Source organism: Salvelinus namaycush, chromosome 7 (genome assembly GCF_016432855.1).
Source record: "Salvelinus namaycush isolate Seneca chromosome 7, SaNama_1.0, whole genome shotgun sequence".
In the NCBI taxonomy this organism is placed as follows: domain Eukaryota; kingdom Metazoa; phylum Chordata; class Actinopteri; order Salmoniformes; family Salmonidae; genus Salvelinus; species Salvelinus namaycush.
The window spans coordinates 36,026,183-36,053,911 of record NC_052313.1 but is presented as its reverse complement, the minus strand read 5'-3'; the positions used below and the strand labels follow the sequence as shown (position 1 = coordinate 36,053,911).

The 27,729-nt window shown below is 42.7% G+C and overlaps 1 protein-coding gene across 7 annotated transcripts in view; it reads right to left on the bottom strand.

The window, feature by feature from the left end:
- The window catches only part of LOC120051199 (neuropilin-1a-like), a 127,809-nt gene that overhangs the window by 87,874 nt on the left and 12,206 nt on the right, over window positions 1-27,729 (bottom strand). For all 7 annotated transcript variants that reach the window (XM_038997930.1, XM_038997929.1, XM_038997932.1 and 4 more), the window contains one exon: window positions 1,815-1,996. In XM_038997930.1, the coding sequence (XP_038853858.1) occupies window positions 1,815-1,996 (182 nt within the window). The remainder of the gene's footprint in view (window positions 1-1,814; window positions 1,997-27,729) is intronic.

Sequence of the window (27,729 nt, the reverse complement as noted above, 5' to 3'; positions counted from 1 at the left end):
ACACACACACACACACGCACACACACAGACACACACACACTTCTGAGATTAAAAAGAGGGCCCTGTCAGGGCATCCGTCTTCTCTGTGGGTCACTCTGGGTCGTCCCATAGACTAGCTGAGGGTTAATTAATCAGATTGGAGTCTGCTGTCTGTTGCACCTGTCTGTGTCCTACTCCCTTCCCCTCTCCCAATCACTCAATGGAAATCTACCCCCGTCCCATGGCGGCCATAAACACAAAACACAGTCAGGAAGTCAAGCCAACAACAGGAAGCTTTCCCTCTTATTGTATTGTCTTCAGATAAGAAATAAGAATATCCCCTGAGTGTATTTGTGAAAATAAGGCTGCTTGGTGAGTTCAGCAGGGACACGTCTGTTGTCTTTTTTGTGAGATTTTATTGTTGAGGATACTTCTCAGGGTTGGACAACATTATCGGTTCATCTGATCGTCTGCATAGGCAGCACCATGCGACGGAATATATGAGTATGAATTGAGCTTATCAGGAGCAGGAAGAGGAGAAAGCACTTCCTTCATTCATGTTCCTTAAACCGTTGGTGACTCACTTTCTCCACTTAACCATGATGATGTAGCATCACATAAACAGAGAAAGGGGACATTATTATGTCTGGATGAACAGATATCATCGTATGTCTATAACTTGTGGCGAAATCCTGCACGCATCAGCAGTCAGGAAGGAGGAAATAAAGACAGCTCTTCCAGCTCTCTGGGAAGGAGCTCTTGGTTGGCGCGACGGTTTGATTGTGTGTGCTATGCTGCAGAAGTCCTTGTTTATTTTCAGCGTGTGTAGTTTATAAAGTGTTTAACTCAATCATCGGTGTGACCGCTCTAGGTCGTGGTTGTTATCGTTTGGGACCGCACCGGTTATGGATCGCATGGATTAGTAGCAACATTGTTGCGAAGCTTTTACGTACAAACCAACAAACCGTCAGACGGTCAGACAGTACACCGGCAAGCCTGAAGAGCACAGCTAAGATCTCTCTCTCTCTCCTTTTCTTCCCTCTATCGTTCCAATGCTTTACACTGCAGCAGACTTTCTATTTTTCAACTGCACTTCCCATTGATGTTCATTAGAGCTGGACTATTATTGCCCTGTCAGAAGTATTTGGGTGGTCATTTTAGTTAAAAGGGAGGTGGTTGCTTGCAAGTTGTGTATTGTTTTTTGAACTGTATTGAGGTGGGGTGTACTAATGACATGTGGCCGAGAAGATTGTGGACATTTTTAAGGCCTTGGTTTTGTCTATGAACACCCCCCACATTCATACCCTCTGCACTCCCCCACTGGAATATAATACAGATTATTGCAAATCCTCTTTTGATGACTGGGTTCTTTCTTGTAAATTGTTTCTATGAAGTGTCTGTTCAATTGCTCTGTCATTATTATTATTATTATTATTATTATTATTATTGTTGTATTAGGTATTCTTGGTGGGGTTACCCCTGTGCTGTGATGTGGGTTTTATAGGGTGTGCATTCTCTTTTCTCTCCACTGGCTATCTGGTAAACAGGCTACACTCTAGGCAGTCTCTTCTGCTGATGTGAGTGGGTCTGGAAGTGGTACTCTCTCTATTCTACTCTTTTCCTCTCGGCATGGTTAATACCTGCCTGGCGCCCGAACAAAATCTTTATCTTTACCCCTCTCTAATAAATACCGCTACAAACTACAGTAAGTCTTAGAAGTACCATAAATACATTGTTGCTACTTCACGAGCTGTGTGTGTACGTGTGTGTGTGTGTGTATGTGATAATATTTTGTGATTGTGTGTGTGTCTGCCATTCACTCTTTCTCCTCTCACCTGTTTTGAAGACCTCATAGCGGATGGAGAAGCCTGCTCCATGGGTCTCGTAGTCGGACACAAACTTGATGTAGAGCTGGTACCCAGAAGACACCACGGGTGACGGGGCGATCTTCCCACAGTACTTCCCCACCAGCTGCCCACTCTCGTCCACGCCGTCACGTACCTCCACATAGTCATACCTGGACGGAGAGGGGGAGCGAGTACCTGTCAGGGATCTGTTGTTGTATTAGGTATTGTATGCACACACACACACACACACACACACACACACACACACACACACACACACACACACACACACACACACACACACACACACACACACACACACACACACACACACACACACACACACACACACACACACACACAATAAGTTGGAAACAACAACCAAGTTCCTGTTTTGATAGGTGATCCTCCATAATGCAGAAAAAAACATGCTCTAGTGGTAATGAGGTCTTACAGGATAAATCCAAGACCGGGTGGGCAGGTTGGTTAGCATACTCATATTTCCTCCACGTGGCACGGCTCCATGTTGTTAGCTAGACAATGCGGACACTGCAGAGATTCTATAACAATCACTCCCAGCTGTACGGAGTCTAGGTTTACATAAAACTGGTCTAGTGGAGCTGTGAGTGTGTGTTGGAGCTATGTCGAAACTGTCAGTGCAGCTGAATAGCTGTCTTCTCCCTGTAAAAGAGACGATGCCTAAAGAGAGAAGTGTGTGTGGGGTTTATATGTGTTTCTGTGGTGTCTGTCGTTGTGTGTGTGTCTGTATGTATTTGAGTATATTTAATGTCAGTGATCGTATTATACTCCTTGGAGGCAGGTACAGGGAGACCCCCAGACGCACGTGTTAACGCAATCAGGCGGCAGCTATGTGATTGCAGCTCATGCACACGCACACACTCACACACACACACCCGCTCCACATCCTACTCAAATGGAATTTCAGATCCAGGGCTATTGGCATGAGGAGTTGGCTAATTGAGTCAGCGCGAAGCTCTATGACCAAGGGAGGAAATCGCCTTCAGAATGTGCACGGGTAACAACGGGAGCCAATGAACTCACACATCGTGTGTGTAACATAAGATGGAGCGAAGAGGGCAATCTGAATCTGATCCGTTGGCCAACCAGGGTGGCCTGAACGAACACAGCTCATGGAGATCTGGACTGAAAAGCAATGTGTTCCTGTGTGTGTGTTTGCGTATGTGTTCGTGTTTACGTGTGCCTGTGTATCTGTATGTAAGTATCCGGTGTATGCCTTTGCATGTACGTGTGTGTGTCTGCAGTGCAGGAGAAATTAATCATGCATGCTTTGTTAGGGGTTCAAGCAGCGAAACTGGTGAAACCGTATTGTATTTGTTCCTGTTCATTATTAGGGGTTTAAGCAGCATTATTAATAGGGAAGAAATCCATACTATTAGCTCTGGTTAGAGGAGATGGAGGAGACTGAAACAAAAACATATGCTTAAAGTAATTTGCTCCCTCTTTCAAAATATAGTTTGGTGAATCATGGGTGACTCCGTCATTTGTAACAAGTTTCAGTAAATTATTTTTGGTAGCATTTCTATATTGAAGATAAAAAAATAATTTGGTGCAATTTTCCCCATTTTCCATCCAGTTTGCTTTATTTTGATAATATATTACACTTGATCTTTCTTGAATAAGTTCCTACATTTCTTTTTGTTTCTCCTCTAACTTATTCTGAGCCCCTACGGTACAGTTTTAATTGCTATCTATCTGTTCTGTTAGACCTTCTATTTCCTTTGTTAATATGGACTCTTTTGACCTAAATTGCTTTTGTTTTAGAGCTGAGTACTGAATTGCATGGCCTCTAAAAGCAAATTTAACCCTTTCATACGTGAGTTCTGAATATCTCTAACAATCGCCCTAGCATGAGTTGTTTTATACACGTGATGTTAGAATGAACTCACTGTTCCAAAACGTGATTGTTACGCAACAGGACAGTTAACACACGCTGCCTGTTAATTATCTATAGGCTATGTTTCAACTTGTCAATTTTCAAAAAAGATTCTAACGACAGTTTGAATTGAGGTGTGTTCCACATCCTCATTAATTTGCATAAAGTAGCCCATTTCAGCGTTGCGGACAATTTATGTTTGAGGCTTTACTGAGCCCGGACAAACGTCTCTCTTTGAGGAGAGCCCACACACTTCACCAATGTGCAGACATTTGCGCAGTTTTGCATGAAGTGGCACATTTTCTGGCTGGCGCAAGCATTGTCTTCCTTGTTGTTTTCCTTACAAATAATAACTTTGGACATGTGTGAGTTCCCATCAAAGTAAGTGGCAATTATTTTCTGTATATCGTGTTGTCGTTTCTACTGTAGCATACAGTATGTATGCATGTATGTATGTATGTATGTACTGTATGTATGGAGCATAATGTATTTACAGTTTTATTCACATGTTTTCAGGTACTGGTGACAAATAATGCATTCCAATTATTGTATAGATTGTAATGGACATCAATGTTGTGCAGATATTGGATAGACATTTTAAAATAAATTATTAATATTGATTTATTTACTGTCCAAGCATGATGGAATGGTCCCCAAACCACATACCACTAGACACCCACCTGAGAGACCCATACACAAAGGAGAAGTCCTTATCTGTTTTATAGGCCTACTGTAAGTAGCCTGTACGCAGCCAAATCAGAAAGATGAATGTGGTCAGAGACCTACTAAAGCAGAACAACCCCCTCAAGATTCTGAGCCTGCCTGGCAGGGTTGGTCCTACACAGCCAAAGCCCCCTGATGGGAGAACATTATATACAAGGAAATTCTCAAACCTGCTAATAAGAACCTTGACGAACTTGTACCTAGCCGGTGGGGATTTCAGCGGGGTGCCCTTACCCAGGCAGGCAGTGCTGGCAACACTAGCTGCAGTAACCCATGGGGAGGGGGTCACACTCGGACATTCAGAGAGGGGGCAATATTATTGTGGATCTGGTGGCACAAAATCATTAAAGGTCTGACTGCACAGAGATGCTTGGGAATATGGTCCAACGGGGGACCGCTTGTGGGTGTTTACAGGGGGAAAGGGTTATATCTGATCTCCATCACCTAGGACGTGACAATGGTTAACCAAATCTCCCCATGTCTGCTCAATTTCGCATGCCTTCTCATACAGCTGCAGCTGTATATGCATTCGTAAATCAAGGCCTTTCTTGAGTCGGGCTCTGGGATGGCGCAACATTTGAATGTATAGTTGTTTGTGGGGGAAAAGGGTTGTGTGTGTGTGTGTGTGTGTGTGTAGGTATCTCACAACTGTTGTGAGGGAGTAAAGATGTTAGGGACAATATAGGATTAATAACGACAATTGTTTGCTAAAATAATAATTGCTTGCCAAAACGTATCTTTTGTAATGGCAATACTGGTAGGAGGTAACAATCCTTTGCATAAACTACCAACCTTATTACAAATATTAATTTCTAAATATGGAAATTAGACAAGTAGAATTTTTTTATATATATATATATATATATATATATATATATATATATATATATATATATATATATATATATACATTTTAATAGCTATATATAACACAAATTGAGGTGAGGGCGATGGAAATGATTTTGGCGGTTGATCTGCTTCTGTTCTGTGGGTGGCACTGTGTGCTCTTTTCGAAGGATGGGTCCCGGTCTCTCGGGGGCCATGGGGTCGGGGGTGGTCTGCCGGTCAATGGGATGACAACCCAACTCGGGATGAGGAGGGGTTTTAGGGGGTGGAATAGTGGGGACCAATTGGCAGTTTACTTAGCAATGCAAATATCATGGTACAGCTATATGGACACTCATGTTACTTTTTAATGGTACATTTACAAACATATATTATGATAAATATAATTGAAACTTGTGTTTACCAGTATTTACCTGGCTAAAAGAGTTTTGTGGAAAAAGGATTGAGGGGCGAAGTATATTTCTCCCATGGGCAAAGAAATTCAAAAGGAGTGATGATATTAATTAACAGTAATTTTGACACAAATGTGCAAATTGTCCAAACAGATCCTCAAGGTAGATGATTTTAAATATGTTATTTGGACCATAAACAGATATGGCTAATTAACTTATACGGTCCAAATAATGATTATCCATGCTTCTTTGAAAATATATATAATAATTTATCAACCCAACAAGCAACACAAGACTATTATTACAGTGGGAGACTATAATACAGTTTTAAATACCTCAATGGACCATAAAGGAAATCACACTACAAACTATCCTCCTCATGCTCTTAAGGAAATAATGAATGTCATGGATACATTGGAATTTGTGGATATATGAAGGCTTAAATACCCTGACCTAGTGAGATATACAGTTGAAGTCGGAAGTTTACATACACCTTAGCCAAATACATTTAAACTCAGTTTTTCAGAACTCCTGACATTTAATCCTAGTAAAAATGCACTGTTTTAGGTCAGTTAGGATCACCACTTTATTTTCAGAATGTGAAATGTCAGAATAATAGTAGAGAGAATGATTTATGTCAGCTTTTATTTCTTTCAACCACACTCCCAGTGGGTCAGAAGTTTACATACACTCAATTAGTATTTAGTAGCATTGCCTTTAAATTGTTTAACTTGGGTCAAACGTTTCAGGTAGCCTTCCACAAGCTTCCCACAATAAGTTGGGTGAATTTTGGCCCATTCCTCCTGACAAAGCCGGTGTAACTGAGTCATGTTTGTAGGCCTCCTTGCTCGCACACGCTTTTTCAGTTCTGCACACACATTTTCTATAGGATTGAGGTCAGGGCTTTGTAATGGCCACTCCAATACCTTGACTTTGTTGTCCTTAAGCCATTTGCTACAACTTTGGAAGTATGCTTGGGGTCATTGTCCACTTGGAAGACGCATTTGCGACCAAGCTTTAACTTCCTGACTGATGTCTTGAGATGTTGCTTCAATATATCCACATAATTGTCCTCCCTCATGATGCCATCTATTTTGTGAAGTGCACCAGTCCCTCCTGCAGAAAAGCACCCCCACAACATGATGCTGCCACCCCCATGCTTCACGGTTGGGATGGTGTTCTTCGGCTTGCAAGCCTTCCCCTTATCCTCCAAACATAACAAATGGTCATTATGGCCAAACAGTTCTATTTTTGTTTCATCAGACCAGAGGATATTTCTCCAAAAAGTATGATCTTTGTACCATGTGCATTTGCAAACCATAGTCTGGGTTTTTTATGGCGGTTTTGGAGCAGTGGCTTCTTCCTTGCTGAGCGGCCTTTCAGGTTATGTCGATATAGGACTCGTTTTACTGTGGATATAGATACTTTTTTACCTGTTTCCTCCAGCATCTTCACAACGTCATTTGCTGTTGTTCTGGGAATGATTTACACTTTTCGCACCTAAGTACATTCATCTCTAGGAGACAGAACGCATCTCCTTCCCGAGCGGTATGATGGCTGCGTGGTCCCATGGTGTTTATACTTGCATGCTACTGTTTGTACAGATGAACATGGTACCTTCAGGTGTTTGGAAATTGCTCCCAAGGATGAACCAGACTTGTGGAGGTCTACATTTAGTTTCTGAGGTCTTGGCTGATTTCTTTTGATTTTCCCATGATGTCAAGCAAAGAGGCACTGAGTTTGAAGGTAGGCCTTGAAATACATCCACAGGTACACCTCCAATTGACTCAAATTATGTCAATTAGCCTATCCGAAGCTATGCCATCATTTTCTGGAATTTCCCAAGTTGTTTAAAGGCACAGTCAACTTAGTGTATGTAAACTTAAGACGCACTGGAATTGTGATGCAGTGAATTATCAGTGAAATAATCTCTCTGTAAACAAATTTGGAAAAATTACTTGTGTCATGCACAAAGTAAATGTCCTAACCGACTTACCAGACCTATAGTTTGTTCACAATACATTTGTGGAGTGGTAGAAAAATGAGTTTTAATGACTCCAACGTAGGTGTATCTAAACTTCCGACTTCAACTGTACATGGCGGAGGCTTAATCAAGCTAGTCGTCTTGATGACTTTTTAATGTCATTTTTATGTCAAGTAAAAAAAAGTGTTGATAGGGGACAGAATGCGGTCGGACCATCACATAATTAGCATAAATTTTACTCTTACAGAATTTCCACGTGGGTGAAGATATTGGAAATTGAATCAAAGCCTACTGGGATGATAACAGAATCATTTTTAACTGACTTTTTCTGACATAACATAGGTACAGTAGATCCCCTTATTGTATGGGACATTTATAAAATTACCTTTAGAGGCCATGCTTTTTATTTAAACTGAACACTATAACAAAAATAACAAAGAGAATGAACGAAACCGAAACAGTCCTGTCAGGTGCAGAAACACAAAACAGAAAACAACTACCCACAAACACAGGTGGGAAAATGCTACCTAAGTATGGATCCCAATCAGAGACAACGATAGACAGCTGGGTCTGATTGAGAACCACCCAAGAGAATGCCCACCCAAAACAAAGAAATACAAAACATAGAAAAAAGAACATAGAATGCACACCCAAATCACACCCTGACCAAACCCAAAATAGAGACATAAAAAGCTCTCTACGGTCAGGGCGTGACACCAATTTTACAAAGGAAATGGAAGGACTAACAGTACAGACAGATAGCAATAGAAACTGTACCATAGAGTCTCAGAGTACAAAAAGAAATGGAGTAACTTATTCAATAAAGATACAGTGTAATATATTATAAAAATAATGCGAACTGGATGGAATATTGGGAAAAATGCACCAAATTCTTTTTCAATCTTCAATATAGAAATGCTACCAAAAATGATTTACTGACACTTGTTACAAATGATGGAGTCACCCATTATTCACTATCAATATTTAGAAAGAGGAAGTAAAGCATATGTTTTCGTTTCAGTCTCCTCCAACTCCACTAACAAAAGCTAAATAAATAGATTTTTCCCCTATTAATAATGTAAAAGTAACATCTGTACAGAAAGACTAATGTGAAGGACAAATTACAAAGGAGGAACTTCTTAATGCAATTACAGTGGCTTGCGAAAGTATTCACCCCCTTGGCATTTTTCCTATTTTGTTGCCTTACAACCTGGAATTGACATGGGTTTTGGGGTGTTTGTATCATTGATTTACACAACATTGAAATGTCTGCTCTACCCAGAATTACAACCAACTAATTGCAGCTTTACTGCAAAAATGGAAGAGGCAATTGGAAAGGGGAAAAAGTAAGGAACTTGTCTGTTGGCCCTGCATTAAAGACCAAAATTGGTTATAAATAAAAATATATTCAAGTTTCATTTAAGGACCAAAAAATTGACAGCTGTTCCATATAAATTGCAAAATAGTTGGGAAGAGATTTTTGATGTACTGATTCCATGGCACATGGTTTATGAATTGACACACAAAACGACACCGGATTCAAAACTTAGAATTTTTCTATTTAAATGATTATACAAAATTCTTGCAACCAATAGAATGATATATATATATATATATATATATATATATATATATATATATATATATATATATATATATATATATATATATATATATATATATGGGGGATACAATCTTCCCAGCTCTGCAGATTTTGCTTTTGTTTGTTAGGCTACTGTGCAGTCTGACAAGTAAACATAGCCTACAATACATACTGTAGTAAACGTGGGAAAGTGCCTAATTCCTTACCTAAGGGAGAGGAGGCCATGTCTGTACTACAAAATGCAGGCACGCGGGAGACTGGGGCTCGATTCCCCGATGGGGCGGAAGGAGTAGGCTGTCCTTGTAAATAGGAATTTGTTCTTAACTGATTCCATATGTGTTATTTCATAGTTGTGATGTCTTCACTATTATTCTACAATGTAGTAAATAGTAAAAAATTAAGAAAAATCCTGGAACGAGTAGGTGTGTCCAAACTTTTGACTGGTACTTGCTTAATTAATGTGTTCTATTCCATGTAAAATGAAAAACCCTCTGAATTTCTGTTAGGATGGAATGGAAACTATGGCGCTGTACAATGTGACGGTCAGCAATACAGTACTGGGCTATTTAGCTAAAGAATTCCCGTGTCATCTTAAATTTACAATCTGTTGAAACTGAGAATAGAAAGGTTCATAACTTTTGTGAAGCATCACAGCACAGTTGAAAAATATATGGCAAATAGAAATCCAGGATGGATGGTGTTAAGAGATAGATGGGAGGGATTGAATGGGGCTGAAGGGTGGGACTAATAACAACAAGATAACAAATGTAAACATACGGGGTCTGTAAAATGTTAATAGGTTCAGAATGTTTGTGAAATAGCACAATTACAAATATGTGTATGATGTGAAATGATGCAGACATTTACATTGTTGGAAGCGATAATCTAGCTGCAATATTAAAGCTGATCCACCTATGAAAAAAAATGGACACCTATGATGTATGTAAAATAGTGTTTTGAAGGTTTTACTGATTATAATGAACTAATGCTAAGCTATTTGCCAGCTATGTGCCATGTTTGTTGACATTATACAATGCATTCTGGGTGTCACGTAAAGACCAAAGATGTTATAATGAGGTGATGGAATGAGTCACTCATCTTTCGGGTAAACTTCCGGAAGTGAATGAAGGGAAGTGAATGATCATAGACAACTCACCCCCTTCAACATGCATACTGCAAACAGACCAAACTCATCTTGTCTCCTCTTATTATCTTTGGTTGACGCAAAAAACAAACATGGTGGCGTGCACAAACTACCCATCATCGGATTACTAGAAAGTGTTTTAATCAATTATTTTGATAAATGTTGAGCTCACTTGTGAAGTAATGAATTATATATAGCAATTGATATTAGCAAATTCATATTGTGATTTCTGTCAGCCTAGAGTTATCTAAATATGACCGATTTGTGTTATGTCAATATTTCCTCAGTTAGCACAAGGACTAATGTTGCTTACATTTTCCGGTTTGGATGATTATTTATGCTGTTGCTACTTCTATGCATGTCTGAACATTGCATCTAAAAATAAACTTGTCACATTCAGGACATAACTTTGTAACGACTGTGTATGTGCAAAATGTTTCTGTGAAAAATTCAGTGTGGCTAGCTCAAATGCTGACTGTTGCGTCAATTAAAACTGGACGTTCTAAATAAGCGTTCCAATCAAACCGGTTTGAGCGTATGCTCCAGGGACCACTATTGATAAAGGAGATGATTGTCGACTACAGGAAAAAGAGGACTGAGCATGCTCCCATTCTCATCGACGGGGCTGCAGTGGAGCAGGTTGAGAGTTTCAAGTTCCTTGTTGTCCACATCACCAACAAACTAACATGGTCTAAGCACACCATGACAGTCGTGAAGCGGGCACGACAAAACCTTTTCCCCCTCAGGAGACTGAAAAGATTTGGCATGGGTCCTCAGATCCTCAAAAAGTTCTACATCTGCACCATCGAGTGCATCCTGATTGGTTGCATCACTGCCTGGTATGGCAACTGCTCGGCTTCCGACCGCAAGGCACTACAGAGGGTAGTGCGTACAGCCCAGGACATCACTGGGGCCAAGCTTCCTGCCATCCAGGAACTCTATACCAGGCCGTGTCAGAGGAAGGTCCTAAAAATTGTCAAAGACTCCAGCCACCCTAGTCATAGACTGTTCTCCCTGCTACCACACGGCAAGCGGTACCGGAGTGCCAAGTCTAGGTCCAAGAGGCTTCTAAACAGCTTCTTACCCCAAGCCATAAGACTCCTGAACATCTAGTCAAATGGCTACCCAGGCTATTCGCATTTCCCCCCCCCTCCCCTCACCACTGCCACTCTCTGTTGTCATCTATGCATAGTCACTTTAATTAACTCTACCTACATGTGCATACTACCTCAACTAACCGGTGCCCCCGCACATTGACTCTGTACCCTGGACCCCCCTGTATATATTGTTATTTCTTCTGCTGCTCTTTAATTACTTGTTACATTTATCGCTTATTCTTATCTGTATTTTTTTAAACTGCACTGTCGGTTAGGGGCTTGTAAGTACGCATTTCACTCTAAGGTCTACACCTATTTTATTTGGCTCATGTGACTAATAACATTTGATTTGATTTGCTTTGATTAGAATGATCACATCTGTTTGTTGATATGTGTGAAAAGGTTAAAAGTGTCCCATACAATAAGGGAATCTGCTGTATCTATGTTATGTAGCAAAAATGTTGTTATAAATTCCTCTCTCCTCATTAAAAACAAGTTATCATCCAAAAGGCTTTGATTAAATTTCCAATAACCTCGCCCACATGGAAATTCAGTAAAGAGTAATGTATATGCCAATTATCTGATGGTCTGACCGCATTCTGTCCCCTATCAACACTTTTTAAACTTTTAGTGCCAACAAGAATGACATAAAGAAGTAGTCAAGTCGACTAGCTTGATTGAGCCTCCACCATGTATATCTCACTAGGTCAGGGAATTTAAGCCTCCATATATCCACTAGTTCCAAATATCCATGACATTCGTGATTTCCTTAAGAGCATGAGGGTGATAGTTTGCAGTGTGATTTCCTTTACGGTTCATTGAGGTATTTAAAACAGTATTATAATCTTCCACTATAATATTAGAGTCTTGTATTGCTTGTAGGGTTGATCATTTATTATACATATTTTTGAAGAAAGTTGATCATCATTATTTGGTCTGTAAAGGTTAATGAGCCATATCTGTTTATGGTCCAATAACATATTTAAAATCATACATCTACCTTGCGGACACAGTTGGACAATTTGCACATTCGGATCAAAATTACTGTTAATTAATATCATCACCCCTTTTGAGTGTCTTTGCCCATGGGAGATGTATATTTTAGCCCCCCAGTCCTTTTTCCACACAACTTCATCTAAAATTGTTGAATGAGTTTCCTGTAAACAATAGATATTATATTTCTTCTCTTTAAGCCAGGTAAATATTGTTAGTGTTTTCATATTATCTGAGAACTTTCCTGCAATGCAGTGTATTTCAAGTTTAAAATAACATCTGAAGTTCTTAATTTCCACTTCGGAATTTCCATTAATTATAATAATTCACATTTCCTGTTGCTGTAGGATTATTTCCCGTTGTAGCAAACAGACTCAAATTAAGATCCTACAGCTGTAGAGACCAGTCTGACCAATAGGTCTTTACTTTAGGACCTTGGTGTGGTATGGCTACAATACGTTCACCTGGCTGTGATAATGGTGTGGTCTGACTGCGATATTTCAGTCGTAATGAGTACTCTGTGTTTGCATGAGACTGTTTGGCTTCTTTTCTCTCTGTTTGTTTTTTAAGAGCTGACCCTTCCTTTCAGCTTTTAGGACCAGCTGTGGCAACAGCCCATGTACTGGTTGGCTTGGACAAATAAGACCCTGTTTCACAAGTCTACTTTATCAGTGTGCTTGAGACATGTAAAAAACAAGGTACTGTGTGCCCGTGCTGTGCGTCAACATAAGGAGTTTATCATGGTACATTTGCGCAGGAATCCATCGGTTTACAGTGTTTTTCCTGTGCTTTACAACACAATGACCATGAAGGCTCCCATTATCCAGTTTAAGACAGATTGGGTTTCTTGCCTTTCTTATGTCACTGTATGCATCCCAAATGGCACCATATTCCCGACATAGTGCACTACTTTTGACCAGAGCCCTATGGGCCATTATATAACGATCATTTAGACACAGCAGGTTATTGTCCAAGAGAGAACATCGTGTGGCATAACACAGCTTAAATTGGGGCGGCAGGGTAGCCTAGTGGTTAGAGCGTTGGGCTAGTAACCGAAAGGTTGCAAGTTCAAATCCCCGAGCTGACAAGGTACAAATCTGTCGTTCTGCCCCTGAACAAGGCAGTTAACCCACTGTTCCTAGGCCGTCATTGAAAATAAGAATTTGTTCTTAACTGACTTGCCTAGTTAAATAAAGGTAAAATAAAAAAAAAATTGGCATAATGTAGCTTCCAAGAAGTATTACATGCAGCTTATCATGTGTTAAAAAAGAAGATAAAATCAGAAAGAGATCGTATCTACTGTAAGTCATATGTTTTTGTGGTGTATTGCTCTACAGTTTTTCTCAGTATCCCCTACTGTAACAGATCTTCTGTGAGTAATATTGGGCAGGCTGCATTGGCCTTGTCTGTTCCACAGCCCACGGCACAGAGAGGGCATCTATCTTTTGCAGCACTGTTCTGTTCTCCTAACTTATATATGTTTCACCTCAGTGCCTCTACCTCGGTCTCTGCAGCCCATCTCTCTCCTCCTCCCTGACTGACCAAACCTGAGACTTGCCAGGTGTTTAAGAAGTTGATGCGGAAATGCAGCAACGTCGAAGGAGGGAGGAAAGCTGCAGGACTATACGGATGTGTGTGTGTGTACAGATATGGATCATATCAAATCAAATTTTATTTGTCATATTTGTCACACGCCGAATACAACAGGTGTAGACCTTACAGTGAAATGCTTACTTACAGGCCTTTAACAAAGAATGCAGTTTTAAGAAAAATAGGTGTTAAGTAAAAAAATGGATAAGTAAAAAATAAAAATAACAACTAATTAAAGAGCAGCAGGAAAATAACAGTAGCAAGTCTACATACAGGGGGTACCGGTACAGAATCAATGTGCAGGGGCACTGGTTAGTCAAGGTAATTGAGGTAATATGTACATGTAGGTAGAGTTATTAAAGTGACTATGGATAGATAATAAGAGTAGCAGCAGCGTAAAATAGGGGGCAATGCAAATAGTCAGTCTGGGTAGCCATTGATTAGATGTTCAGGAGTCTTATGGCTTGGGCGTAGAAACTGTTTAGAAGCCTCTTGGACCTAGACTTGGCGCTCCGGTACCGCTTGCCGTGAGGTAGCAGAGAGAACAGTCAATGACTATGGTGGCTGGAGTCTTCAACAGTTTTTAGGGCCTTCCTCTGACACCGCCTGGTATAGAGGTCCTGGATGGCAGGAAGCTTGGCCCCAGTGATGTACACACTACCCTCTGTAGTGGCTTGCGTTCGGAGGCCGAGCAGTCACCATACCAGGCAGTGAAGCATCCAGTTATGATTCTCTCAATGGTGCAGCTGTAGAACTTTTTGAGGATCTGAGGACCCATGGCAAATCTTTTTAGTCTTTTGAGGCGGAATAGGCTTTGTCATGCCCTCCTTGTGACTGTCTTTGTGTTTGGACCATTATAGTTTGTTGGTGATGTGGACACAAAGGAACTTGAAGCTCTCAACCTGCTCCACTAGAGCCCCGTCGATGAGAACGGGGGCGTACTCGGTCCTCCTTTTCCTATAGTCCACAATCATCTCCTTTGTCTTGATCATGTTGAGGGAGAAGTTGTTGTTCCGGCATCACACTGCCAGGTCTCTGACCTCCTCCCTATAGGCTGTCTCATCATTGTCGGTGACACTGTTGTGTCATTGGCAAACTTAATGATGGTGTTGGAGTCGTGCCTGGCCGTGCAGTCATGAGTGAACAGGGAGTACAGGAGAGGACTGAGCATGCATCCCTAAGGGGCACCTGTGTTGAGGATCAGTATGAGATATGTGTTGTTACCTACCCTTACCACCTGGGGGTGGCAAGTCAGGAAGTCCAGGATCCAGTTGCAGAGGGAGGTGTTTAGTCCCAGGGTCCTTAGCTTAGTGATGAGTTTTTAGGGAATATGGTGTTGAACGCTGAGATGTAGTCAATGAATAGCATTCTCACATAGGTGTTTCTTTTATCCAGGTGGGAAAGGGCAGTGTGGAGTGAAATAGAGATTGCATCATCTGTGGATCTGTTGGGGCGGTATGCAAATTGGAGTGGGTCTAGGTTTTCTGGGATAATGGTGATGATGTAAGCCATGACCAGCTTTTCAAAGCACTTCATGGCTACAGACGTGAGTGCTATGGGTTGGTAGTCATTTAGGCAGGTTACCTTAGTGTTCTTGGGCACAGGTACTATGGTGTCTGCTTGAAACATGTTGGTATTACAGACTCAGTTAGGGACAGGTTGAAAATGTCAGTGAAGATACTTGCCAGTTGGACAGCGCATGCTCACAGTACATGTCCTGGTAGTCTGTCTGGCCCTGTGGCCTTGTGAATGTTGACCTGTATAAAGGTCTTACTCACATCGGCTACGGAGAGTGTGATCACACAGTCGTCCGGAACAGCTGATGCTCTCATGCATGCTTCAGTGTTGCTTGCCTCGAAGTGAGCATAGAAGTAATTTAGCTCGTCTGGTAGGCTCTTGTCACTGGGCATCTCGCGGCTGTGCTTCCCTTTGTAGTCTGTAATAGTTTGCAAGCCCTGGTCGAAACAAGTGTAGTACGATTCAATCTTAGTCCTGTATTGTCTCTTTGCCTGTTTGATGGTTAATCGGAGGGCAAAGCAGGATTTCTTATCAGCGTCCGGGTTAGAGTCCCGCTCCTTGAAAGCAGCAGCTCTACCCTTTAGCTCAGTGAGGATGTTGCCTGTAATCCATGGTTTCTGGTTGGGGTATGTACGTACAGTCACTGTGGGGACGACATCATCAATGTACTTATTGATGAAGCCAGTTACTGATGTAGTGTAGTCCTCAATGCCATCGGAAGAATCCCGGAACATATTCCAGTCTGTGCTAGCTAAACAGTCCTGTAGTTTAGCATCTGCGTCATCTGACCATTTCTCTATTGGCCGAGTCACTAAAGGATGAGTGGCTCATTGTGTGTGTGTCTGCACGTGCATGCATGTGTGTGTGTGCCCTAGGCTTTTTCTCTAATGTCTAGCCCTGTTATGATCTGATCCGAGTACAGTGGACAGTTGCCCAGACCAGGCTGTTGTCATCTGGAAGCCATTATGGGACCATTTGCTAGATTGTCCAACACAACGCCTCAGAAAAACTTTCTCTTGCCAGCTGTATTAAATGCCCTATGGACTAATTCGTGTCTGTATGCAACTGCGGCTTACGTACTGTATGTTGACCCCTGTGTGTGTGTCTGTGTGTGTCTTTGTTTGGGAGCCCTATGAGATGAGGACCTAAAGGCCCAGGACAGACAGACAGACAGACACCATTAGAGAGTGTAGAGGGGGATACCGTTCTCATCAAAACACAGCCTGGACAATCCTCCTGCTGCCCTCCACTCATAATTTTTTCCCTCAGGCTCTACCAAGTTACATTTGGATCCCCCCCACACAGAAAGTATCATAATTTGTTATGTTTTGTGTTGTTGTTGTTCCCCCTCATAGACAATAGGATCCAGCTGAGCCATGCCCCGACTATAACAGTCATTAATCTGTCTGCTCCACTCCAGCCCGGGTAGGCCAGTGCCGTGCCAATGGAGCACACACACTCCCTCCCGCAGCGCTCATGGTGAAAATGGTCTGCCAATCCAGAGGGCAAATTAAAAGCAAAAAGGGATGAATCTAATTCTCCTCGACTTTTCGCTTCAGCGCCTCCAAATGTATTACCCTGCCTTCGTACCGCGGGGCGAGAGAGAGAAAGCAATCCTACAGTGACAAATAGGAACATTAGCCCACCTCACACAGCCCAAGAGGAGGCGATGAACCACAATCTAACAATATAACAGGTTTTTAAATGCCTTGAGCTTTTCCTTATAGAAATGATTGTCTCTCTATAGCTCTATCTAAAAACATAGAACAATATGTTGTGATATATGGAATATGATCCAGGTAAAGGAATAATGTTATGAAGTGCCGTTAAGCTTGATACAAGACGTTACAGTTTCTTAATCAGGTCAATTTATAAGCATAAGCCCATGACCTAGTGGGAAGCAATGAAACCAATGTTGTTTTATATTCCCTCCTTTGGTAGAACTGTGTCAAAAGAAATTGTCAAAGAGAGCATTCCAAATGGCAGCCTATTCCCTATATAGTGCACTACATGTGGCCTGGTCAATAGTAGTACACTATAGGGAAAAGGGTGCCATTTGGGACAGAGACCATGTCTGTTCTCTAGTGTTTCTCTTTCTAGACCTGTCGCAAGGGCTAACAATCACAACAAAAACATGTCACCTCCAAACATTTAAAAACAACTCTCGGGGTTAAACTAACTACACTGGTAAAGCCCAAACAACAAAAGAGATCTGGGACAGCTCAGCTCAGTGAGGCCTAGCCTGCATCCCAAATGGCACCCTATTCCCTATATGTGGTGAACTACTTTTGACCAGAGCCCTGTGGGCCCTGATCAAAAGTAGTGCACTACATAGTAAATAGGATGCTACTTTAGACGCAACTCCAGAGAGGCCTAAATGGGGTTTACAGGAAAAGCCTGTTGTCGGCTGTCAAGAAATCCGTCTCGGAGATCTGAAATCCTGCTCAAGTGCTAGCTAGACATCAGGGCTAACAAACTGTCGCTTAGGACTGGAGCATAACATCATTACCGTTTGTACAATGAGGCCGCCGGCTGAGACAATGTTTATTTTTTTTCGAGCCTGGCAGGGGCATACCTCACCGATTCAGATGGACTGCGCTTACCGCCTTTCTCCAGCATGTGATATTCATTAACCAAAACTATAATAATAGTCTCACCCTCCTCACTCTCCTCCCTCCTCCCCCCTCCTCAGTGGCCATCCAGGTTTGTAATGAACTGTCAGTCACTGAGTCTGACGACAGGGAGGGAACGGTGTGGGCAGCAACAGACTCTACATTTAAACGTCCGACTCCGACTCCGTCCTGAAATAAAAACACACCCTAATAGAGTTATTATGATTTGTGACTGCCGAGCGGCACGGAACGGGTAGAGTAGTAAAGACCCGCAGTTCACTGAACTGAAATGGAAACCAGCCCAGCCTAGCTCAGCTCAGCTCATTGCAAAACCCAGCCACTCCTATTTTTAGATGCAACTGGTTGGTTTCGATTTTTGCGGCTGCCTCGGCAGTGTATGCTTTTATAAACAAGTAATTATCATTAACATTGATGGATCTAGTGTGCCTCCATCCATTAGGTTCCCCCTAATGACGCTGTTGAAAGATCCTGCATATGTGCTCTAGCCAACAATCAGATAAATGAATTGGAGTATTTAGACCTAATTATTGCATCTCACACAACACAATAATCCTTTATTTAGGAAATATGAGAGAGAGAGCAGACAGATTGGAGAGAAGTTAGTGAGCCTGAAAGGGGGTCTTGCTTTACTTTAAGTTGGTTCACGCTGCAGTGGAAGGGTAGAGTAAGGGAGAGAGAGCAAAAGAGAGAAATTGAGAGAGATATAGAGAGAAAGAGGGCGAGAGAGAGAGAGAGAAAGAGAGGAAGGGGGAGAGATAGAAAGGGAGAGAGAGCATGAGAGAGATGGGAGGGGATATAAATCAACCACAAAAACTCCTACTGTTAGCAAGGCCCTCTAAACCCTATGTTCTTGTTGCACATGTGAGGGTTTGTGCTGTTTGCTGTTTTAGCAAGATCATTATGTCACGAAAACATGATTACAGAAACTTGGAACGTTGTATAATATAATGGTTTGCTGGAAAATGGTTTTAAATGATAAGCTAGAATGGCCTAGTTGAAACTGTTGGAGAATTGCATGTGAGATAGCTGTGACTCAAGTGTGTTGCCTCAAGTGCTGAATGGCATTCTGATACACAGTGGTACATTCACTGTCAAATAAATAGTTAATGTCATGACGACACACACACTCTAAGAATATATAAGAGACATTATGACCAGTTGTTCCATAAGCCATAAATCAATCCACTCTGGATAAACACCCTTAAACTTGATATAATCACTAAATGTATAGAGCACATGCTTTGTAAAGGACAGGCTCAAAGTGCAAACAAACACCTTAATTCCGTCCCACCCTAAATCATCACCGTTCAATGTTTATTCTATTCATGGGGTTAAACATTTCATGGAAGCAGTGTTTGTAGTACAGCTTGATGAGAAAGCGGTGAAGTGCTTGTATATTGCCCATATTACAATCCATTCATTTTCCATAGTACATCTTGTTATCATGAATAAAGGAGGAATGAATAACTACAAATAATTAGCGAATCGCCCAGGGCAGAATGGAAATATGCATTTAGCACTTGTTCCTTTTCAAGTCAGCGCCTGAAATTAAATCACTTAGCTAGGCTACAATACGGCAGTGTTTCTGTGCATATTTGTAGAACAACGTTGTTATGAATATTCAGGTCCTCACGGAGCTGTCACTGAATACCCCAGCAGCTGGTTTTCTAGGAAATGCATGATAACATTACCTCAGGGTCGGGTGACATTGAATAACCTAAATTATTAGTAACTGACTAAATTACTCAACAATCCCCACATACTGAAGTCTAGCCTCGTGCCTTGCAACATGGCCTTTACTGTACAAAACACACCGTGGTTCAATTTCACAATTTAACACATGAGAGTAACTAGCAACCTTATCAAAAAAGAGAGAGAGAGAAAAGCGCTAATTGGAAAAGAGAGACAGAAGAGTGGAAGACAATAAGGTAGACACAGACAGTAGCAGGTACTCATATTGTCTGTCAGTGAGCCATTACTGAGAGAACAGCTCCCATTTGTCGCACCATGACATCTGAGAGCCCTGTGATTACAGAGGAGAGAAGGAGAGGAGAGGAGGAGAGGAGGGGAAGAGAGTAGAAGAGAGAAGAGAGGAGTCTCTATATAATCCTACTCATCCATATGATTAAGATAAAATCAAATACATGTAAATGTTATTAGTCACATGCGCCGCCCTTAACCAACAATGCAGTTTTAAGAAAAATACCCCCCAAAAATAATATAAGAAATAGAAGTAACAAATAATTAAAGAGCAGCAGTAAAATAACAATAGCGAGGCTATAGTTAGGGGGTACCGGTACAGAGTCAATGTGCTGATATGAAGCTGTTTTGATGAATACTATGATGAAGCTCATACAAAACAAGGAGAAAAAAAAGGCGAGGAGGAAGAGGACAAAAAAAGTGGTTAGCTGTAAACAATGGGCTCGTGACCAGAGAAGATACTGTATGATTTCTGATTTATGTGACAGCCAGCACTGCAAGCAAAACATATGTAAAAAAAAAAACACACACACAAACCCATTTATTGACTACTGTGAGATGCATTCTCCCTCCCTCCCTTGTGGGTAATGAGCTGTGTGTATTCTGCACAGTGGATTCTAAGGGTGGGGGGAGGAAAGGGGAAGGAACGGGGTCAAACAGAGGTAAAGCCTTTCAAAGTGTTTCCACAATGAGGAGAGAGAAAGAAGAGGATAGGAAAAGAGAAAGGGAGTGGGAGAGAGAAAGGGAGAGAGATTAAGGAGAGAGAGAGACATAGAGGCGAGGTAGCACAAGAGACAGAGAGAGCAAGAGAGAGAGGTAGTAGTAGTAGGCTAATGGGTGACAACATGAAACATGCTGGCGGCCTGGAGGAGCAGTGTCATGTGAAGTATTCCTGGCGGGCAGAGCAGACAGGATAGACCAAGCTAGGCCTCTCTCCTCTATCTCCCAGCTGTCCCCTGATTATTTTATCTGGCTTCGCACTGACTAAAGAGCTGGTGGGCAATAGCAATAACTGCTTATTTAATTAAAAGGTCCATCCGTCTCTCTCTTCCTCCCCATCCACCCTCTCCTCTCCTCCCAGAAGACTGCAACAGAGAAACAGCAGGGGTTTAGGGGAGGCCAGGCCCTGCTGCCCCTCAACCAGGTCAAAGAGATATACAGCCAGCTGGGAGAGGCTACAGAGACTGGGATAAGACAGTGGCTGGCTGGAGAGAGGAGCAGGGAGGACAGGAGGACAAATGATTTTGGGCAGGGCGCCCTTTCTACTCTAACACACACACATACAGCGACACAAGCACACACACACATTTAAGTACTCTTGACAGGAAGCGGAAGAGGATGACGATAACAAACAGCGGTGATTTAGAATGTGTGTGCCAAATGTATTTTGGCGTGACCAGTTATTTGACTGATTGTCAAATAGCCAAGGACACTCACATCCTCTATCTGGTACGCTGATCCTCCCTAGTGATCATTCACCTCTCATAGCTCCCTCCTCCCATCCACATTTCCACACTAGCTTTAGTATACTTAATTTTTTTAATGACAAGTTTGTTTGGAAGCCAAATAGGCCATGCTGCGAAGGCTGTGGGGGTGAGATGCCAGGCAGTGCATCTCTTCAATAACAACAACAACCTGTGTGGGCCGTGGGCTGTAGGCCGAGCAGAGCTGAGTATAGGGGGTATGGAGGGGTTGGCATTGCCCATTCTTTACCCACTGGCCAGGCTGATCAAAGTGCCGTTCTTATGTGCCAGCCTAGAAAATCCTGCCAAGTTTTTGGAGGGTGAATTAACTGACCTCTCCATTTACTGGCCCTTCCATGCAAACCCTGGTCTGTTAGCCAACATGGAGCCCATCCACCTAGTAATTAGCTGCCTCTGCATTCTGACCATGGTTGCATGCTTAACTGCACCCTATTCCCTATATAGTGCACTACTTTTGACCAGGGGCCCTGGTTAAAAGTAGTGCACTATATAGCAGAGGTGTGGATCGAGGCACATGACTTGGACTTGAGTCAGACTCGAGTCACAAATATGACGACTTGCAACTCGACTTTGACTTTAACATCAATGACTCGTGACTTGACTTGGACTTGAGCCTTATGACTCGACCTGACTTGATACCCTCCCCAAGCCCAAATATATAAAAATGAGGCTTTAAAAAAGTGTGCAGCGCATCAACTCTTCATTTAACGGATTACAGTTTGAATCGGACAGCAGCCAATCAAATTGTGCCAGCTGAGAAAAAGTTGTGCGTGGCAGTGCAGAGGAACGTTGGCGGGTGAATTCAGATGGAGTCCTTGGAAAGATACCCAAAATTATTATTTTCGGATATAAAGACGACGCTGTATCAACAAAAAACGGATTGCACCTTGCAAAACATGCAACTTTGTTCGACATTTGAAGCTGCACATTTGAAGCATTTGAAGCTCCACACAGGCAGTCAGTGCGGGAACGTGATCATTGCATCTAAGATTGAGCTACAACTGGCTAGGCAGTTGGTAGGCTAAATCCTGCCTGATTTTCCTAAAACAAGGTTGGGCGATTGTGGTTGGGCGATTGTGTACAAGCCTACATCGCCCGATTGCGCCCCATAGTGATCCTCGATAGTCGATCACTATTTGGGGGGGGGGGGGTCTTTCTCATGGCTACCCATGTATTTCCATGGAAATATAACGTTTTTTGGAAAGTAATAAATATAGATATTTTTTTAAACATTCATGTTTTGCGTAAATGTAATATACTTACTATTACTCTTGTTAAAAATATGAAATAGTATTACATTCGGTGAAGAGCACATTATGACTTGTTTAGGACTCGAAACTCAAAGTTAAAGACTTGACTTGAGACTTGACTTTGACTTGCCTGTCTTGACTTGGGACTTGACTTGGGACTTGAGTGCTAAGACTTGAGACTTACTTGTGACTTGTAAAACAATGACTTGGTCCCACCTCTGCTATATAGTGTAACGGGTGCCATTATGGAAGCAGTTTGTGTCAACCTCTGGCCTCTGGAGGATCCATGGATGGGTGGCAAGGAGAGGAGAAGGGCCCTTTCATGGACCCTGCTGAGGAGTGGTGCGATGGGAGAGGGTGGCACCTGGGGTACAGGGGTAAAGTATGGCAATGGGAGACCACCATCACCCCATTGCAAAACAATTTGATCTTAAAAGCGTAGTATATTGAGGTGTAGAGTGGCTAAATGCACCATATATGTGCCTATTGAGGCTATTTAGGTAATATATTTATGCCGTGAGAAAAAGGCGGTAGCTTTTCTGGTTTACAGGGAAGAGATCAAGTGGGAAAGCCAACAAAGCGAGTATTTGAGGGGTGGCTCTAAGTCAATCAGAGAGCAGTGGGGTCCAGAGGCATCCATCAAAGTCTTCTTTGCTGCTGCTGCATGCAGCCAACCCACACACACACACACACGCACACAAACACGCAGGCACACACACACACACTCTCGTCAACCTACAGAGAGCTGTGGAGGTAGGGCCGGGGAAAGACCACACAAGCTATAGATGGACGGGCTGGAAAACCGCCCCACGGGGTGCACAAACACACACACACAGACAGGCAGAGAACGATGGACCACGGACGGTTGGAATGTGCCGGCCTGAAATAGGACAACTGTCCTACCTACTGCAAAACAAACCGACTTGGCTTCAGAGCCTCTCCTGGTTGATGCTGGAAGCTGGAAGAACAGCCCCCAGTTTCTGAAGGTGCATTTATATTGGTCCGACATGGGCCAAACCCGGCTGTTTATAATTATACCTTGAGTCTTCCATTCCTCGCCCCCCTGCAGCTCATAAAGCACTGAGGCTTTAGGGCAACCAGGCATGGAAGGAGCTGAAGACCAGGGCCACATCAATCAAACCTTGAGGGCCATTCAGGGCTACGCCACTAAACTAAACACGGCTGACATGCCTGGACATGGTGTATTAAAGACTTCACAGACTCTACAGCTCCATCTGGCCTCATCAACAGGCCTCAACAACCTCCAACTGGTCTCATCAATTAAAACAGGATTCCATGGACTCCACTCATTCCTCTAGGGACTGGGAGGGTGGATGGAGGGAGGAGAAGAAAGACATTGTGAGGTGCTGTTTTCTACTAATCCCCCCAATATCCCATAATTACCACTCGTTTATTTCCCCTTTCGTTGTTTTGGAAACAGAGAGAAAGAGAGAGAGAGAGAGAGAGAGAGGAGGGCAAAACCTGTTGCTAATCATATTATCTATATCCAAAAAGAGCTTGAGTTGAGACTGAGTGCTCGTATGTCTTTGGAAACAGAACACTTAATTGAATTACGGCCTGAGAGTTTAATGCTTTTTCATGTTACGCTGGAAGGAAAACAGTTTATGAATTTCTTACAGTCCAAAGATCTGTGTCCATGTTACCATGCTGTCCTCTAATCAAGATCTGCATCCCAAATGGCACCCTATTCGCTACAAAGTGCACTACTTTCGACCAGGGCCCTATCTTTTGACCAGGGCCCACAGTGCACTAGGGAATAGGGTGCCATTTGGGACGCAGATTGGACTTGACCATAAAGCTCTTTTCCTGGGAGTCGGTTTCGGGTAAAAGCAAAAGCATACTACAAGAAATCCCTCAGCTGTGCGGGCTGCGACTTCATCCACCAAAAATGTCCATATAGGGATGCTTGTATGGCTCTGGAGGGAAAAACAAAAAAGGCTGCTGCCAAAAAAAACTCAAGATACACAATACTCCATCCTCAGTGAACATGGGAGGATTACTCCCCACATTAAAAATGAAATAAAAACCTAAAACATGATATCTTTATATCGTTGTGTGGCAGAGTTATAGGTCTCCAATTCAGTTTTTTTTAACGACTGTGGCCCCTTACTCCTCTTATCCTTCCATTCCACTTCATCCCACTGTTTCATCTCCCCCTTCTTCTCCTCCTCTGAAGTGGAGTTCTCTCCTGCGGGGTAGAGGAGTGGCTCGCCTCCCAATCACGGTGTGCGTGAGCTGGGTGCGCATGAATCAAAGTGGTGACAGAGCAGCAGGGAAGATGGCAGATGTCACAGTGAGAAAGCTTTTCAATCAAGCTGTCCTTCCAACACTGGCCAAGGTGAAAACTTCACCGCGGTAAACCCTTCTCCTCTACTTTAGCCCCAGCCGGGGATAGACACACACACACACACACACACACACACGTACACGCACGGATGCGCCCACATACACACACACTCATACACACTAGGACTTTACAACCATTAATGCTTTGAGTAACATGGAAGATTGATGAGAGAGAGAGAGAGAGGGAGAGAGAGAGAGAGAGAGAGAGGGAGAGAGAGAGAGAAAGGATTCCTACCCCACTCTCTTTTTCAGCCTTTTGTCCTCTAACTCATGACAGAGGTGAACCTCTCTTTTAAACATGACCCCAGAGAGATAGTTTAGACAGGGCTTTCATCTGCTCGGAAATGCTAATTACACTAGTTATAATGGATCACTGGATATGTCAGAGGTACTTCTGTATTCTGTGACTGTAGCAGAAGAAAAGGGATTTCTGACAACTTGTTTTCTATCATGGCAAGTTATGATTTGGGATAATTCATAGCAACTGCTAACAACTTCACTTGAAGGAAATTGCTAACAGTGGGGCTGTCACAATGTAGTTTGAGATACAATGTACTTCCTACTGCACAACACTGGAGACTGATGTTACGCAAAATTACCAGGTACATCATTTCAGCCGCCATTGTCCTATAAGAAACAGTGCTGCTGCTCTCTGCATTTTGTCTCATTGTGCAGATTTGCTTCTGTTATTTCAACTCTGCTTTGATCTTGAAAAGCATAAATGCCTCACTGGTACATTCTTACATAAAAGACAACCATAAACAACTATAAGTGTCTCAAACAATTCATGTCAGCCCAAGCCTCTTCCCCTGGCCCTGAGAGGTCACAGCCTGCCAGCCCATTTTAAAAGGCATGACCTTGCCGATGGAGGATAAAAAAAGCCTTGTTACATTCCTGCCTTATTTATTTTTGTCCATGACAACGGCTGATGGACGATCACGCAACCCACTCACAATTTTTCCTCATTTGCTTGTGCGGTGGTGGAGCGTGAGAGGGGCCTTTAATCCCAAATGGCACTTTATTCCCTTAATAGTGCACTACTTTTGACCAGGGCACATAGGGGTCTATTCAAAAGTGGTGCACTGTAATAGGGAATAGGGTGCCATTTGGGACATATCCAGGGTGTGATAAGGGAAGTGAAGCGCAATTTATTCAGGGAATTTTTTGGGAGAGTTATAGAGCACGTCCCCAATGAAATAGAGCCTCTCCAGAGAGGAGAGAGAACTTCCACTGATCCCAAACCCCATCAGGTAGCCTCAGACCCAGCCAGGCTGTATAGACGTTGTGTGGCAGTACCAGGGAAAGCAGTCACAGAGGTGAGTCCCATGCACACACCCTCTTCTTCCCCACAGTACCTCTCCTCCACTCTGAATAACTCAGTGGAACAGGTGGACTTCATTGTTAAACATGAGTGTTGTGTTATGAAGCTATGAATCAGTCAGGGTGTCACAGGATTCCTGCTTAACAAAATAACCTGTATGAAAAGAGAACTCTCCAGAACCAACAGGGGGCTGAGTACTACTTTGCCCTTTCCTCTGCTTTCCCTGCTGTAACTCATGTCTGCAGTGTAGGTCAGTGTAGGATAAGTCCCAAATGGCACCATATTCCTTACATAGTGCACTACTTTTGACCAGAGCCCTATTGCGCCTGGTTAAAAGTAGTGCACTATATAGGGAATAGGGTCCCATTTGGACGCAAGCCTGTAGTCCAGCAGGCCTGACCTGGACGAATGCCTGGCAGGGAGGGCGGAGAGTGGAGGGCAGCGGGGCAGGCAGGATGTGCATTGTCTCAGGCCACAGAGGAGAGTGTTTGTCTTCCCAGCAGGGTATGTCGCTCTCCGAGGGGGCTACTAGACAGGAGAGGGGAGTGGGGTCATAATTAGAGAGAGGGAAAGGCTGCTTTTTCAAGCCTAGAAGTATGGGCAGTCACAGTCAGGAGCGGGGAAGAGAGGAGAGCGAGTGGAGAGCTCAGCAAGTGGGGAGCTCACTTCAGAGCCATTGTGTGTGAGGCAAGCTGAAGCTTTCACTCACTCATTGACTGACTTTCTCACTCTCCCTCTCTCCACTCCTCTCTCACCACAAAGGGCAGACCTTCTTCAAAAGGTATTCCCCATATATTTTCCCCCACCCTCCCCAGCTAGTATATTTGGTTCCTTGGAAGTTGTGGGAATGTACGTTTTTGGTTTCTCATTGGTTCTGGGAACGAAGCTATACGTTTTCTGACTGATAAAACAGATTTTTTTTTTTACGTTCTGAGAACAGAAGGTAAAATGTTGCCTGTTCTGGGAACGCACATTTTTTAGGTTGCAGGGAGGTTCTGAGAACATTTTACTATGGTTCCCTGAAAGTTTTTCTGGGAGGTTTAATTAACATTCTGATAATTAA